Below are 15,305 nucleotides of genomic sequence, written 5' to 3' on the forward strand. Positions count from 1 at the left end.
ATCCAGCCACTTCTGGCAGCACAATAAGGATGTTCCATCCTCGGATGCCCCCGACAGCTCATAATAGCTGTCCGTAAGATCTGTGGGAAACTTTAGTTTTTTAAATGTCACTAATGTTTAGCAACACTGAAAATGAATGATGTTGAATTAAAAGATTTAAACAAGGATAGTTAACAAAACAAACTAATATTACATTTCATGGTTACATTTTAAACCAATGAGAAATAATTAATAAATGTTAGTTAAATTCTCCTTTGCGTTAATCAAAAACCAAGCACAGGCACCTTGCCTTTCACGCGTGCTTGATTTATGCATTTTTTAAATAATGTGCTTGTTCCTTTAATACCAAACCTTGATTATTAAAGTTGTATAAAGATTATTATGCTCGTATTTTGGAATAACTTTGGAATTTTTGGAATAACTTGGATAAATTTACTGCTGACAGTGTAGTCGCGTATATGCTTAATTTATGCATTTTTTAATTACATGCCGCTTTTAAAGCACATAAGCCCTGCATAAAGGGCGATGTGCCTGTAATCCTGCTTGCAATTAATGGTGTCTCCGATCTTGTGCCAGGCCAAACTTGATAAATTCAGAATATGAGATATTCCACCAATACTGGAGAATTGGGGTATCCCACCAATACAGGGTTCTGCTACTGAACCCCATGATAGATTCAACCTTTTGTTTGGAATCATTACCGATAGGCAGTGAAGAATCACATTGAGGAACCACATCTTTAGCTAGAATTCTCCCAATTTGCAATGTGATAACTGGTTCTTAGGTTCTGCCAAGTTTCATTTTTAAATCGCACAGCTACACATATTGTTCAGGGTTGAGAGATTCCTACACATTTCTGCTTGTGCTTCTGGTAACAGATCTGTAGTGAAGCTCTAAAGTTGGGGAAGGGCTTTGTTTTCACTCGATTGATCAATTATCAAAGTCAAATAATGTTTCTTACCCATCTTTCAATTGTTTGTATTACATGAAGTATTGGTACACAGAATCTTGACTGAAACTTCACCACTGTGCTGGGACTGTCGATAGCAATACTTTTTTTGGCATACTAATTTTATAGCATTTTGGCAATTTAAGCTATTCAATATTTAGTATGTGGTCTAAATCTGTTGTATCAACTGATGTATTTCTTCCATGGCAGAGTTAGGGATTTCATCACAGGAGCATCTGAACCATCCGCTATCTTCAGCAGCCTCAGGCAGCACTTGGAGCCAGTCATTGCTGTTCTCACTTTTAACATGGAGCAAACCATTTCAATCCCCAAGGAAAAGGGAAGTACCACAGAACCTATTGAAGGTCAGTGCAGCAAAGTTGTATATCAATGGAATGGAATACTTTATTATCACGTGTGACTAGGCACAGTGAAATTATTTGCTTGCATACCCAATGTGTACCCAATGGATTGAAAATCTACCAATGTCCAGAGAGTTGAAGAAGCAGTGCCCTTAATGTTATTAGGGCTGGTTCCATGACGTACTTTGATTCAAAGGTAGACACAAAACATTAGAGTAATCAGTGTAGTTAGGGACAGGCAGCATCTCCGGATAGAAGGAATGGGTGAAGTTTTGGGTCAAGACCTTCCTACACATTTTGTACTTTGATTCACTTGTTGAAGTAAAGTTGTGAGGCTGGTTGGGTGGGGGGATTGTGCATGGACTGAGTGATAATTCTTTATGAAGTGCAGAGTTTGTGCTGATGTAGAGAGAGTGGCAACCAGTCTGTTGATACAAACCCACACACACAGCAATGCAGTAATATCCAGATATTCTGTTTTTGTGGTGCATGGCTATGTTTGTTGAAAACATATATTACAATATCTCCTCCTAGTGATTCTATCAAAGAGGGTTCATTGAACTAAATTTAAACTTTGAAAGAACAGATGCAGATTCGGTAGCAACTCTGGAATGTGAAACAGAGAGCATTTTGGGTCAAAAATTCTTATTGAGAACTTGTAATAGAAAAATATTAGTTACATTGTATCGGAGCATTGCTGATTAATAAGTTGGAAATTATTTTTCTGTAGAATTTCCAGATGTTGCAGAATAATGTACAAATGTATTGGTACACTGCATCTAGAAGCAACTCAAATAATTATTTTACTGTTGAAAGATGATTTAACTCGGCTTTATTAATGGAATTTTCTGTATACTATTTACTAAAGTAGAACAGAAGGTCAGTATTGGAAGTCAAGTTTATTATCATATGCAAAAACACGGTGATGTGCAGGTACAATGAAAGTCTTGCTTGTAGCAACGGCCCAAACAGATCAACTCAGCCAACAAACAGAAACCTAACTAATACATAAATTACACACAAATTCTACAAGACAGTGAAAAGGGTAAGACTATGGAAATTCAAATTCAAAAACAAGTTGACAATGGTACAAGAGGTTGTCAACAGTGTTCCATTGCTGAGGTAGGATTACGGTTGTGCAGGCCGGTTCAAGACCTAATAGTTGAAGGAAAGTAGCTGTTCTTGAACCTGGCGTTGTGGGACTTAAGGCTTCTGTTACCACTGCCTGACACCAGCAACATGAAGAGGGCATGAACTGGATGGTGAGGAGTCTTGATGTTAGATGCTGCTACCTTGAGGCTGCAGATTCAATTAATTTATCTCCCGTGCTGATTGCATGTACAGATTATAAAAATTAATATTCTATTTTGAGCAGTTTTTGGCATATTTCGGAAATGGCAGGCAATGTGGTGAAGCAACCTTTGATTTAATAATACATTCTAGAGAAGGTGAAGTCCACAGAGCAAATGGAGTATTGGTTACCAGTATTTTGACATTCAACATCGAGGATTAAGTTGCTATGGAGCACAAGAAGAATATAGAATCAACCAGCATTTCAAGATTCAAGAGAGTTTATTGTCATGTGTCCCTGATAGGACAATGAAATTCTTGCTTTGCTTCAGCACAACAAAACATAGTAGGCATGACTACAGAACAGATCAGTGTGTCCATATACCATTATATAAATATATACACACATGAATAAATAAACTGATAAAGTGCAAATAAACAGATAATGGGATATTAATGTTCAGAGTTTTGTCCGAGCCAAGTTTAATAGCCTGGTGGCTGTGGGGAAGTAGCTATTCCTGAACCTGGTCGTTGCAGTCTTCAGGCTCCTGTACCTTCTACCTGAAGGTAGTGGGGAGATGAGTGTGTGGTCAGGATGGTGTGGGTCCTTGAAGATGCTGCCAGCCTTTTTGAGGCAGCGACTGCGATAGATCCCCTCGATGGAAGGGAGGTCAGAGCCGATGATGGACTGGGCAGTGTTTACTACTTTTTGTAGTCTTTTCCGCTCCAGGGCGGAAAACTTCCAAGATGGTGCCTGCCTGCGGCGACCTTTGCAAAGCATTTGAAAGAGACTGAGCCTCAGCTACAGACATAGTGCAATGTAATAAACTGGTATTTAGAGATTTGGTGTGTTGTACAACCAAGCCTCATTAAGTAACAGAAATGTGCCCGTACAGAATTCACACATCACGACCCAAAAATTTAATAAAGGGAAAAAAATTAACTCTCATGGAATTTACGTGATAAAACAAAATAAATGAATGCAAGATGTAACGTTCAACGTGTGTTTCTTGAACAAAGCCCAGAACATTCCAAAAAGCAGCTATATGAACTGTTTCTGGGAAAGCAGTCTCGCGTAAAGAAGGGGTCAATGTGAATCACATTGCTGCAGACACCAAACATCTGAAGTGAAAAATAGAAAATGTTAGAAATACTCAGCAGGTCAGGCAGCATCTGTGGAGAGACAAATCGAGTCAACATTTCAGTGTAATAAATGTCATCAACCTGAAATATAAACTGTTTCTCCTTCCATAGATTCATGCCAGCAGGCTGAATATTTACATTATTTTCCTATTTGAACTTCGGAGATTTTTTGTTGTTGTTACCCGTGACAGTGAAATTACGTTGTATATTTTCAGTACAATGAAAACACAATCAAGGCAACAGGATCTTCAGCATTCAACGTGACTTTTCAGAAATGCGCAGAGGTAAGCTGTTTTTTCAAACGTGATCCCTTCTGCACTCTGGAAGCAAATAGAGGTAATATTTGCAGGATCAAAATACTCACAAATTTGCACGATTTAACAATTATTAAATTTCAAGTAGGATACAAAGTGCTGGAGTACTAAATACAAGGTGCTGGAGGAACCTAGCAGGTCAGTCAACATCTCAGGAGCGATTGGACTGGTGAAGGGGATTCTTCATCAGACCTGAAACGTTATCTGTCCGTTCATTCCTCAAATGCTGCCTGCGTTCGTCCAGCAAGTTGCCTCGTGCTGAGATAGCTAGTGTGCTGCAGCATGGAAGGTAATTTGTGATGGAAACTTTAGTGGAAAAAGTCTGGCACGCTGACCTCTACCGCACTCAGGCCAGGCATCAGCTCTCTGACACCTCCTCCTACCTACCCTTGGACCATGATCCCACAGATGAGCACCAGGCCAAAATCACACAGACCATTTCTGATTTCATCACTTCTGGCTTGTCTGCCTTCCACAGCCTCCAACCTTATCATTTCCCATCCCCCGCACAGCCCAGTTTTACCTTCTCCCCAAAATCCATAAACACAACTGCCCTGGCAGACCCATTCTTTCTGCCTGCTCCTGTCCCACTGAAATTATTTCCATGTACCTCGACCACATCCTACCCCCCCCACCCCCGGTCCAATTTCTCCCGATCTACAGGTATGTTCTTGATACCTCGCAGGCCCTTCGTCTCTTTGACGACTTCTGCTTTCCTAGCCCCCACTCCCTCATCTTTACTATGGATGTTTTGTCACTACACCGTCCCCCACCAGGAAGGCCTTAAAGCCCTCAGTTTCTTTCTTGACCGTAGAAACATCCAGTTTCCTTCTGCTAACACTCTACGCCGCCTAGCCTCAACTGCTTTTCCTTTGACTCCTCCCTCAAATTCTCCTTCGAATCCTCCCACTTCCTCCAAGGCGTAGCTATGGCCCACATGGGCCCCAGCTATGCCTACCTCTTTGTAGGGTACATTGAACAAGGCGTACACTGGCCCTATCCCCAAACTCTATCTCTGTTACATTGATGACTGCATTGGTGCTACCTCCTGCACCCATGCAGAATTCATGGATTTCATCAACTTCGCCACCAATTTCCATCCTGCACTTAAATTTACTTGGACCATCTCCGACACCTCCCTGCACTTTCTTGATCTCAGTCTCCATCACAGGAAATAGACTATCGACCGATGTCTATTACCATTAAACTGCCTTCCACAACTATCTCGACTAAACTTCTTCCCACCCTGCTTTCAGCAAAGATTCTATCCCCTACTCCTAATTCCTCCATCTATGCCGCATCTGCACTCAAGATGAGGTGTTCCATATCACGACATCTGAGATGTTCTCATTCTTTAGGGAATGGCGGTTTCCCTCTCCCGTCATAGATGAGGCCCTCAATAGGGTCTCCTTGGTACCCCTCAGCTCTGCCCTTGCTCCCCCTCCCCCCAGTCGCAACAGAGACAGAGTCCCCCTAGTCCCTACCTTTCACCCCATCCGCCTTCGCATACACCATATAATCCTCCGTAACTTTCACCACCTCCAACAGGATCCCAACACTGGTCACGTCTTCCCATCTCCACCCCTTTCCACCTTCCGCAGAAGCCGTTCTCTCCACAACTCCCTGGTTAACTCATCCCTTCCCACCCAAACCACCCCCTCCCCAGGCACCTTCCCCTGCAACCACAGAAGGTGCAACATCTGTCCCTATACCTCCTCCCTCGACTCTGTTCAGGTACACTGACAGTCCTCCCAGGTTAGGCAGAGGTTCACTTGCACCTCCACCAACCTCATCTACTGTATTCGCTGTTCAAGATGTGGACTTTTATACATCAGTGAGACCACCAAGAGCAGACTGGACAATCGTTTAGCTGAACACCTTCACTCAGCCCGCCTGAACCTACCTGATCTCCCTGTTGCTAAACACTTTAATTCTCCTTCTCATTCCCACACAGACCTTTATGTCCTAGGTCTCCTCCATTGTCAGAGTGAGGCTAAATGTAAATTGGAGGAAAAACATCTCATATTTAGCTTGGGCAGCTTACAGCCCAGTGGTATGAATATTGATTTCACTAATATCAAATAACCCCGGCATTCCCTTTCTCTTTCTCCCTCCCCCACCCAAGTCGCACTAGCTTCTCGTTTTCACCGTACAAACAGCTTACAACGGCCTGTTACCTTTATCATCGTAACTTTGTTGCATATCTTTCATTCATTGTTCTTTATCTCTCTACATCATCGTCTATATCTCTCCTTTTTCCCTTATCCCTAACCAGTCTGAAGAAGGATCTCGACCCAAAACATCACCCATTCCTTCTCTCCAGAGATGCTGCCTGTCCCGCTGAGTTACTCCAGATTTTTGTATCTAACTTGGGAGACAAGCTGGGAACATGTGCTTCTAACTACGTTTTATCAGGGTGTTTTTCAAATACTTGTGCAAGTGATTCAACAGAAGAGAAGGTATAAAGGAGCTTACGAGTCATTTGTGTGGTTAATTCACTCATTGAATAAGTAAACCAAGTATCTGAACACAACATAGAGGATTTGTGTTTTACTGTCACTTAGAGAGAGAGAGGGAGGGGGAGAAAAACCAAATTTTGAATGTTTTATGGTTATGTTAATATTGGAACACAAAGTGTAATTGAATGTGACGAAAGGTGCTTCACTTTTTTAATGTATGAACAGTTGTTGGCTTCTACTGCCCTCTAGTGTGATTTCTGTCACTATACTATGTCACACGCTGGTGGTGTGGCATTTCATTCCCAACCAATTTGAGTTGCATGCAAAGCATATGCAGAGCTGATGGAATGATGGGTCTGTAAGCTGGCATGAGGCCCGAGTTAAAAATCACTCATTCAAATAATATAGCAAATGCTTGATGTTTAAGAAAGAACTGCAGATGCTCGAAAAATCGAAGGTAGGCAAAAATGCTGGAGAAACTCAGCAGGTGAGGGAGCATCTATGGAGTGAAGGAATAGGTGAAGTTTTGGGTCGAGACCCTTCTTCAGACTGATGTGGGGGTGGGAAGAAGAAAGGAAGGGGTGGAGACAGTGGGCTGTGGGAGAGCTGGGAAGGGGAAGGGAAAGAGGGAGAAGGCAAGCACTACCTGAAATTGGAGAAGTCAATGTTCATACCACCCAAGGTAAACTACCCAAGCAAAATATGAGGTGCTGCTCCACTAATTTGTGGTGGGACTCACTCTGGCCATGGAGGAGGCTCAGGACAGAAAGGTCGGATTCGGTATTGGGAGGGGAGTTGAAGTGCTGAGCCACCGGGAGATCAGGTTGGCGGTTCCGACAAAGCAAACGTGGCTGTGGTAACGGGTCTGGGTTAAGATGATCTCCCGGTGGCTCAGCACTTCAACTCTCCCTCCCATTCCATATCTGACCTTTCTGTCCTGGGCCTCCTCCATGGCCAGAGTGAGTCCCACTGCAAATTGGAGGAGCAGCACCTCATATTTTGCTTGGGTATGAAACGGTATGAACATTGACTTCTTCATTTTCAGGTAGTCCTTGCTTTCTCCCTCTTTCCCCTCCCCTTCCCAGGTCTCCCACAGCCCTCTGTCTCCGCCTGTTCCTTTTTTCTTCCCACCCCCCCACCCCACATAAGTCTGAAGAAGGGTCTCGACCCGAAACATCACCTATTTCCTTCGCTCCATAGATGCTGCCTCACCCGCTGAGTTTCTCCAGCATTTTTGCCCAGCAAATGCTTGGGCTGCCTTTGCCACCCCATTGTGTCAGAATATATGTGAGTGAGAATGAGAATCAGTGCTTAACCCTTGATTATTTACGACTTGTATTAATAAACTGGAGGAGTGGGCAGCAGAGCATAAAGCATTTAAGTTTGCTGATGACGCATGGGAGGGCATGTTATGTTGAACATAGAGCAGTACAGGTCCACAACATCAATGTAATGTGATGCCAAGTTAAATTAATCTCTGCCTGCACATGACTCAGATCCTGCCATTCCCTACATGTCCATGTGCCTATCTAAAATATCACTATCCTATCTGCCTCCACCACCACCCAGGCAGTGCGTTCCAGGTACTCACCACTCTTGGTGCTCACAAATCTCTCCCTGCACGGGAGACCCGACCTTTTCTTTGTCGGGTCTCCGTTGTCGTTGGGGCTGCAACGAGGAGCGGCCTCCAACAGGAAGACCGGGGGCTGTGGTGCCGACTACTCACCTCACCGTCGCGGAGCTGGCCGAGTCCAGAGCGGGTGGAGCTGTGGTGGACGCTGCTGCGACCCGACCCCCGGAGATTCGGAGGCTGCAACTGCGGGTTTGGCGGGCGGCACCGGGAGCCCGCGGGTCCCTGGAGGGAGACCGCTTTTCAGGGCTTCCGCAGCGGCGACTTCTCCCGCCCGAGTTGCGGGGTTGAAGAGCTCCTGGAGCGGGGCCTTACATCACCGCCCCGCGCGGCTTGGAATGGCTGCGGGACTGCGAGCGCGCGCCGGGGGCTCTAACATCAAGACCCGGTGTGCGACCTTGCATCACCCGGCGTGGCTTTAATGGCCGCGGGACAATTCGCCATCGCCCGCCGGGGGCTTTGACTTTGACTTTGACTCTGACATCGGGGGGGAGAGTGCAGTGGAGAGATAAGTTTTTTTGGCCTTCCATCACAGCAATGTGATGGATGTTTATGTAAATTATGTTGTGTCTTGGGTCTATTTGTTTGTAATGTATGGCTGCAGAAACGACATTTCGTTTGGACCTCAAGGGGTCCAAATGACAATAAATTGAATTGTATTGTATTGTATTGTCTTTATATAAAAAGATTTCCCCCGCACATTTCCTTTAAACTTTGCCCCTCTCACCCTAAATCTATGCCCTCTAGTCGTTGACGTTGACATCCTGGGGGGAAATTGTGCTGACAGTCTAATCTATGCCTCATAATTTTATATACTTTTATCACGTCTCGTCTCAGCCTTTGATGATCCAGAGAAAACAACCCAAGTTTGTCCAACCTTTCCGTACAGCCGATCCCCTCTATTCAAGGCTCCATTCAGATAAACCTCTCCGGCACCCTCTCCAAAGCCTCCACATCATTCCTATAACAGACAAATAGAACTGCACACAATACTCCATATGCGGCCTAACCCAAGTCCTATAAAACTGCAATGTGACTTCTTAACTCTTATACTCAATGCAACTGAACTGGGGGGCGCCGAAGGTGGCTGCCTAGCTGCCTGTCTTTTCTTTCTGATTTGTTATTTTAAGTATGTGTTAAAAGTATGTTTTAGTGTTTCTTGGTCTGTTTTGTGTAGGGGGGCTGGGGTTTGGGGGAAACTTTTTTTCAATCTCACTTCGATGGGGTTGCGATTTTTTCCGTGTTGTATCTCCGCCCCAAATCGCGGCCGAACATCGTGAAGCGGCTCGGCCTTTCCTGGAGACCGACCCGGCGCTTCAAGGCAGGCGCGGCGCGGACTTACCATCTTGGAGCTGCGATCCCCTTGCCGGGGATTGACTGCGGAGAGCTCCAACCACAGCCCTGTGGACGTTAACATCGCGGTCCCTGGTTAGAAACTGAGTCACGGCTCCAAGCCGTGGTGAATTTCAACCGTCTCGACGAGGGAATTTCAATCACCCGAACGCGAGGGCCTCGGGTCGCCGGCTGCAGGAGCTTTGATGGCCCCGACCGCAGAGAGGAAAGAGATTGGACTTTATTACCTTCCATCACAGTGAGGAATGTGGGGAGCCCCTGTGGGGGATGTTTATGTTAAATTTTATTTGATGTGGTTGTGCGTCTTACTGCTTTTCACTTGCTTTTCACTCAAATTTCACTGTACCTTATGGTACATGTGACAATAAACCCATCTTAAATCTAACTGATGAAGGAAAGCATACTCTGTACCTTGTGCTTTCTTTCCCACTCTGTCTACATTTGTTGCCAGTTTCAGGGAGCTATGGACTAGGAACCCAAGATTCTTCTGTATATCAATGTTGTTAAGGGTCTTGCCATCAAAAGCCCTGTCCCACGGTCCGAGTTCATTCCAAGAGCTCTCCCGAGTTTGCCCTGATTCGAACTCTGAGATTTATGGTAATGGCCACTCGTCGGTACTCGGGACTCTCGTGGACATTTTTCAACATGTTGAAAATCTTCACGAGTCTTCCCGTGCTTACCTGCCATTAGCGTGTCTTCCCGTGCTTACCTGCCGTTAGCGTTACGAGCCGCTAAGAGACGTCCCCGAGCTCCGACGTTCATTCTCCGTGCTTACCACGAGTTTGATTTTTTTTAAACTCGGGAGAGCTCTTGGGATGAATTTGTACCGTGGGACAGGGCTTTAACTGTGTATTTTCTTTATTAGGACCCTCCAGCTGGATATAGGGAGGTTGATTCGGTGGGCAAAAACTTGTCAAATTAGCGTAATGTGACAAAGTGCGAGGTTATGCATTTTGTAAGAGGAATCAAAAGGCAGGCTGTTATCTAGATTTTAGATGAAGTACAGAGGGTTATAAATGTTCGTGTGCATGAATCACGAAGGTTAGCAAGCAGGTGTAATAAATGCTTAGGAAGGTACATGGTACATTGGTACATGGTACATTGCGAGAGGCAGGGTGGGAGGGGGTGTATTCCAGATTACTGTGGAAGTTGGTAAGTTCATAGCAGCCGTCAGTCGAAAGTCTGTCTGGAGACAGATATCAAGAAAGGGGAGAGTGGTGGCATAGTCCAGGCAAATTTGAGGGTAGGGTGAAAGTTAGTGATGAAATTAATTAAATCAACGAGTTTAATGAAATTCTGCATGGGTGCAAGAGGCAGCTCCAATGAAGTCGTCAACTGAGCAGATAAAGAGTTGGGAAGCCAGTGAACATTGGGAACAAGGATTATTCAATGTAAACCATTAAAGGCAGCATAACTGGGGCTCTTATGAGTGTCCATGTCTATACTGTACCTTTACATTTAAGAAAGAGAGGAGTCAAAAGAAAAGTTGTTGAGGGTGAGAACAACTGTCGCCAAGAAGAGTTTTAGTGCAGGGGAACGAAAGTGGGACTAAATAGTATGTTATTGTCACATATTTCAACTTGATCATTGGTCATACTCGTATTGCCATCTACAATTCATTTGGATTTGTCATGATCTAATTATGAAATCCAAATATGTTTCATTAACCTTTATATGGCTGTTATCATAAACAAAGTTGGGTAAGCTGGATATTGTGGGAATTAAGTATGAAGTGATTGAGTTTGCAATATTAATGAAATCACAATAAAATAATGTTAGATATTTATTGATAATACGTGAGCAGTTGAAAACTTGGGGATGTAGTTTTTTTTAAATCTGTGACTGACACCTTAATACTGTGCTATAACCTAGAGTAAACTATTCATTAGAGCTTTAACACATGGTATGAAATGTAAACATTAGAGTAGAAAGAAGTCACTAAGTGCTGGAGTAACTCAGCAGGTGAGGCAGCATATCTGGAGAACATGGATAGGACTTACCTGGTAGTTTTGAGACAAGCACTATTGTGGTAGAGGAAGATGGTGTGTTATCAATTAAATAGGAACCTGAGGGGCAACTTCTTCCACACAGAGGGTGTTGGGTGTATGGAATGAGCTGCCAGAGGTGGTAGTTGAGCCAGGCACTATCATAACATTTAAGAGACATTTGGACAGGTACATAGACAGGAAAGGTTTATATGGGCCAAATGCAGGCAGGTGGGACTAGTATAGATGGGGTGTGGGCCAAAGGGCCTGCTTCCATGCTGTATTTGACTCTTAACAAGTGGCATGTGTTCCTTTTCCAATGAAATGCAGGGAGTGGTGGAACAGCTCGGATCTGGCTGCCTCTGTCTAGTCAGAAGCAGTGATTGTGAAATATATCAGAGCATCCTGGACAACCCAGGTTGTCGGGACAACTGTGTTGTAGAGTTCTTGTTCGCCACAATGATCAGCATTAAACAGAAGAATATATGGAAATGGGAGCAGGAGTAGGCTGCAAGTTGCATCATTCAATACAATATAGCTGATCTATGCAGGCCTCAACTTGCCTTCTGTGGTAGTTCCTCATACCTACCCCTTAATTCCTTGATCTTTCAGATATTTATTGATCACCCCATCAAATGATCTAACTTCATCACCCTCTGGGGCTGAGTTCAAGGTTCAAGGTATTTTATTGTCACGTGTACCAATTAAGGTAGAGTGATATTCGATTTACCATACAGCCATACTAAACAAAAGCAACAAGACACACAACCACATAAAAGCTAACATAAACATCCACCACAGCGGGCGGATTCCCCCCCATTCTTCACTGTGATGGAAGGTAATAAAGTCCAGTCTTCTTCCCTCTTTATTCTCCCACGTATGGGGCCGTCGAACCAACCGCAGTCGGGGCGATCGAAGGTCCCGCAGCCGGCGATTGAAGCCCCCGTGTCGAGGTGGTCGAGGTTCCTGCGGCCTGGAGCTCCCGAAGTTGGTCTCTAGCCAGGGACCACGAGCTCCACGATGTTATAGTCTATGAGGCTCCCATAGTTGGAGAACCAATGTCGATCCCCGACAGGGATCACCAGCTCCACGATGTTAAGTCCGCAGGCTCCCGCAGCTGGAGCTCCCGGAGTTGATCTCCAGCAGAGGCCGCTACCTCCTCGATGTTAGGCCGCAGTGCGGATGGAGATACTATATGGAAAAAAATCACATATCCGTCGTAGTAAGAGATTTAAAAACGTTTCCCCCAAACCCCCCCTCCACCCCGCACCCTCCACATAAAACAAGTGAAAGAGATTCGCTGTCCTCTGAGAGGAGAAATTTCCCTATTAAATGACTGCCCCTTAATTCTGTAACAATATTCCATAGTTCACAACTTTCAATGCCAACCTTGTTTGGCCTCCCTGAGGATCTTATACATTTGAATTAGTTTACTTTGATTCTTCTCATCTCCAAGTAATACAGACCCAAATGATCTAACCTCCTGAGCCCTATGTTGTACATTCTTTCCTGTGCTCATTAATTGTGAGCGCATTAATTGTGAGAAAAAATCTCAATGCTTAACAAGGAAGAACACGCCAGCTCTTCATTCAGACTAGACAAGGTCTTGCAAATCAGTGGTTGAGTTGTGCAAAAATATGAACCACATCTGTGTAATTGGTTTACTTCATCTGAGAGAGGCCTTTGCACCAATATATTTTTTTTGTTTTATGGTACAAATATGGAAAGGAAATTTTCTAAGATTTTAGTATGCTCTGAGTTGGAAGGATTGGATGGGTATGCTGAAATCTTTAGTAATTCCAGACTCTCATGTGAAAACCAAGTTGTGCTGCATAATGTGATCAATAGATGGCGCAGCATACCACCAAATCAAGAACACATACAGTCGGAATGTAACCACTGGGTATTATGCAAAAAGAAAAGTTGGTACTGAATGAGGCTATTTGTTTTCCAACTTTATCTTTCTTGTAAAGCAACTAAACTACAGAAAGTTTTGCTATAATTTGTGTTTCCATAACATTAATTGGATATAGAAACATAGAAACTAGGTGCAAGAGTAGGCCATTTGGGTACGACAGATGGCACAATGGGCTAAGTGTTCGGCTGGCAACCGGATTCGAATCCCGCTTGGAGTGCATACTGTCGTTGTGTCCTTGGGCAAGACACTTCACCCACCTTTGCCTGTGTGTGAATGTGTGTGAGTGATTGGTGGTGGTCGGAGGGGCCGTAGGCGCAGATTGGCAGCCACGCTTCCATCAGTCTGCCCCAGGGCAGCTGTGGCTACAGAAGTAGCTTACCACCACCGAGTGTGACTGAGGAGTGAATGAATAATGCGATGTAAAGCGCCTTGAGTATTAGAAAGGCGCTATATAAATCCCATCCATTATTATTATTATTATTATTATTTGGATCTTTGAGTCAGCACGGCCATTCCATATGATCATGGCTGATCATCCAAAATAAGTACCCTGTTCCTGCTTTCTCACCATATCCCCTGATTCCGTTAGCCCTAAGAGCTAAATCTAACTCTATCTTGAATACAACAAGTATATAACACAAGCGTTGAATTAGGGAACGCTATTTGCATTATGCAAGGCAAATTGGTTATAACATGAATTTGATTGGGAACTGCTTCTATTGACACTTGTGCAATGATACTCAATGTAACATACAGCCTTTACTATTTTTAGCTTCAGTAATAAAAATAAACTTATTGCTATTCAAAAGATCTTTATTTTTGTTAAATCCTGCACGAGAAATAACTTTATTATTGTGAGTCTAAACTCTAGCCCCCTACCCACACCAATTGGGTTTGTGATTCCAATGTGTCCTCCTTTAAATCGGCGAGACCAAGCATAGACTTGGTGACTATTTCACCAAACACTTGCACTTGGTCTGCCAAGGCCTGCTGAATCTACCGAATGCTAACCATATTTCCATTCTAGAACCTTTCTGTCCTCGACCTCCTCTATTGCCAGAATAAGGCAACACGCAAACTGGAGGAAAAGCACCTCACCTTCCATTCGGTTGCTTACAAACTAACAGTATGAACATTGAATTCTTCAATTTTGGATAACTAATTCACAAGCAACCCTTCCTTCCTTAACTCCACCTCCTCCCTCCTCATGTTCTCTGTGCCCCACCTGGATGCACCCATTTCCCCCCTCTCCCACCTAGCTCTTGTTTCATGATTTCCACCTTATCTACATCTATTGTGTTTTTATCTCTGGCCTTTGCCCAACCATCTGCATATCAAAAAAAACCTCACCAGCATCTACCTATCCCTCACCAGGCTTTGTCCTGGCCCACCTCTCTTCCAGATTTTTCCCGTCTTCCCCATCACGTTTGATGTTGAACGTCACCTATCCATGTCCTCCAGAGATGCTGCCTGACCCGTCGAGTTACTCTAGCACTTTTTGCCTTTTAGTGCATTAACCAGCATTGTAGCTCCTTGTTTCTATAAAGCTGGTCTTCACCCACTGTCCTACCCCCACCACCATCTCCCTTTTGAATGTGCCTTTGAGACACAGAACAACTCAGAGACCACTGTACCGATCGGTCGTGTCTGACTGTGTGGGTGCCTGCATGGCTTAACTATAAATAAGATCACACCAGCTGTTCTCTTTTTTTAGGTGAATGGAAAAACATTGAATGTAAGACTGATGATAACCAATTTGGATGCACAGATGACATTTAATGTTTCTCAGCTGACTATCCAGGACACCATTAGCGTTCTGAGCATTCTGAGTAACGTTGGAAATGAAACTGAAATGGGGATCCAGACATACACCAAAGAATCTCTCCAAGGTACCGCAGACCT

General features: G+C 44.1%; 1 protein-coding gene across 4 annotated transcripts in view; it reads left to right on the top strand.

Annotated features, from left to right (window-relative positions):
- The window catches only part of evc2 (EvC ciliary complex subunit 2), a 172,886-nt gene that overhangs the window by 24,148 nt on the left and 133,433 nt on the right, over positions 1–15,305 (top strand). For 3 of the 4 annotated variants that reach the window (XM_033021146.1, XM_033021155.1, XM_033021172.1), the window contains 3 exons: positions 1,160–1,314; positions 3,960–4,028; positions 15,118–15,292. In XM_033021146.1, the coding sequence (XP_032877037.1) occupies positions 1,160–1,314; positions 3,960–4,028; positions 15,118–15,292 (399 nt within the window). The remainder of the gene's footprint in view (positions 1–1,159; positions 1,315–3,959; positions 4,029–15,117; positions 15,293–15,305) is intronic. The other variant, XM_033021164.1, reaches the window with a different exon arrangement.

The sequence above is a fragment of the Amblyraja radiata genome, chromosome 1, assembly GCF_010909765.2.
Source record: "Amblyraja radiata isolate CabotCenter1 chromosome 1, sAmbRad1.1.pri, whole genome shotgun sequence".
NCBI classification, from domain to species: Eukaryota; Metazoa; Chordata; class Chondrichthyes; order Rajiformes; family Rajidae; genus Amblyraja; species Amblyraja radiata.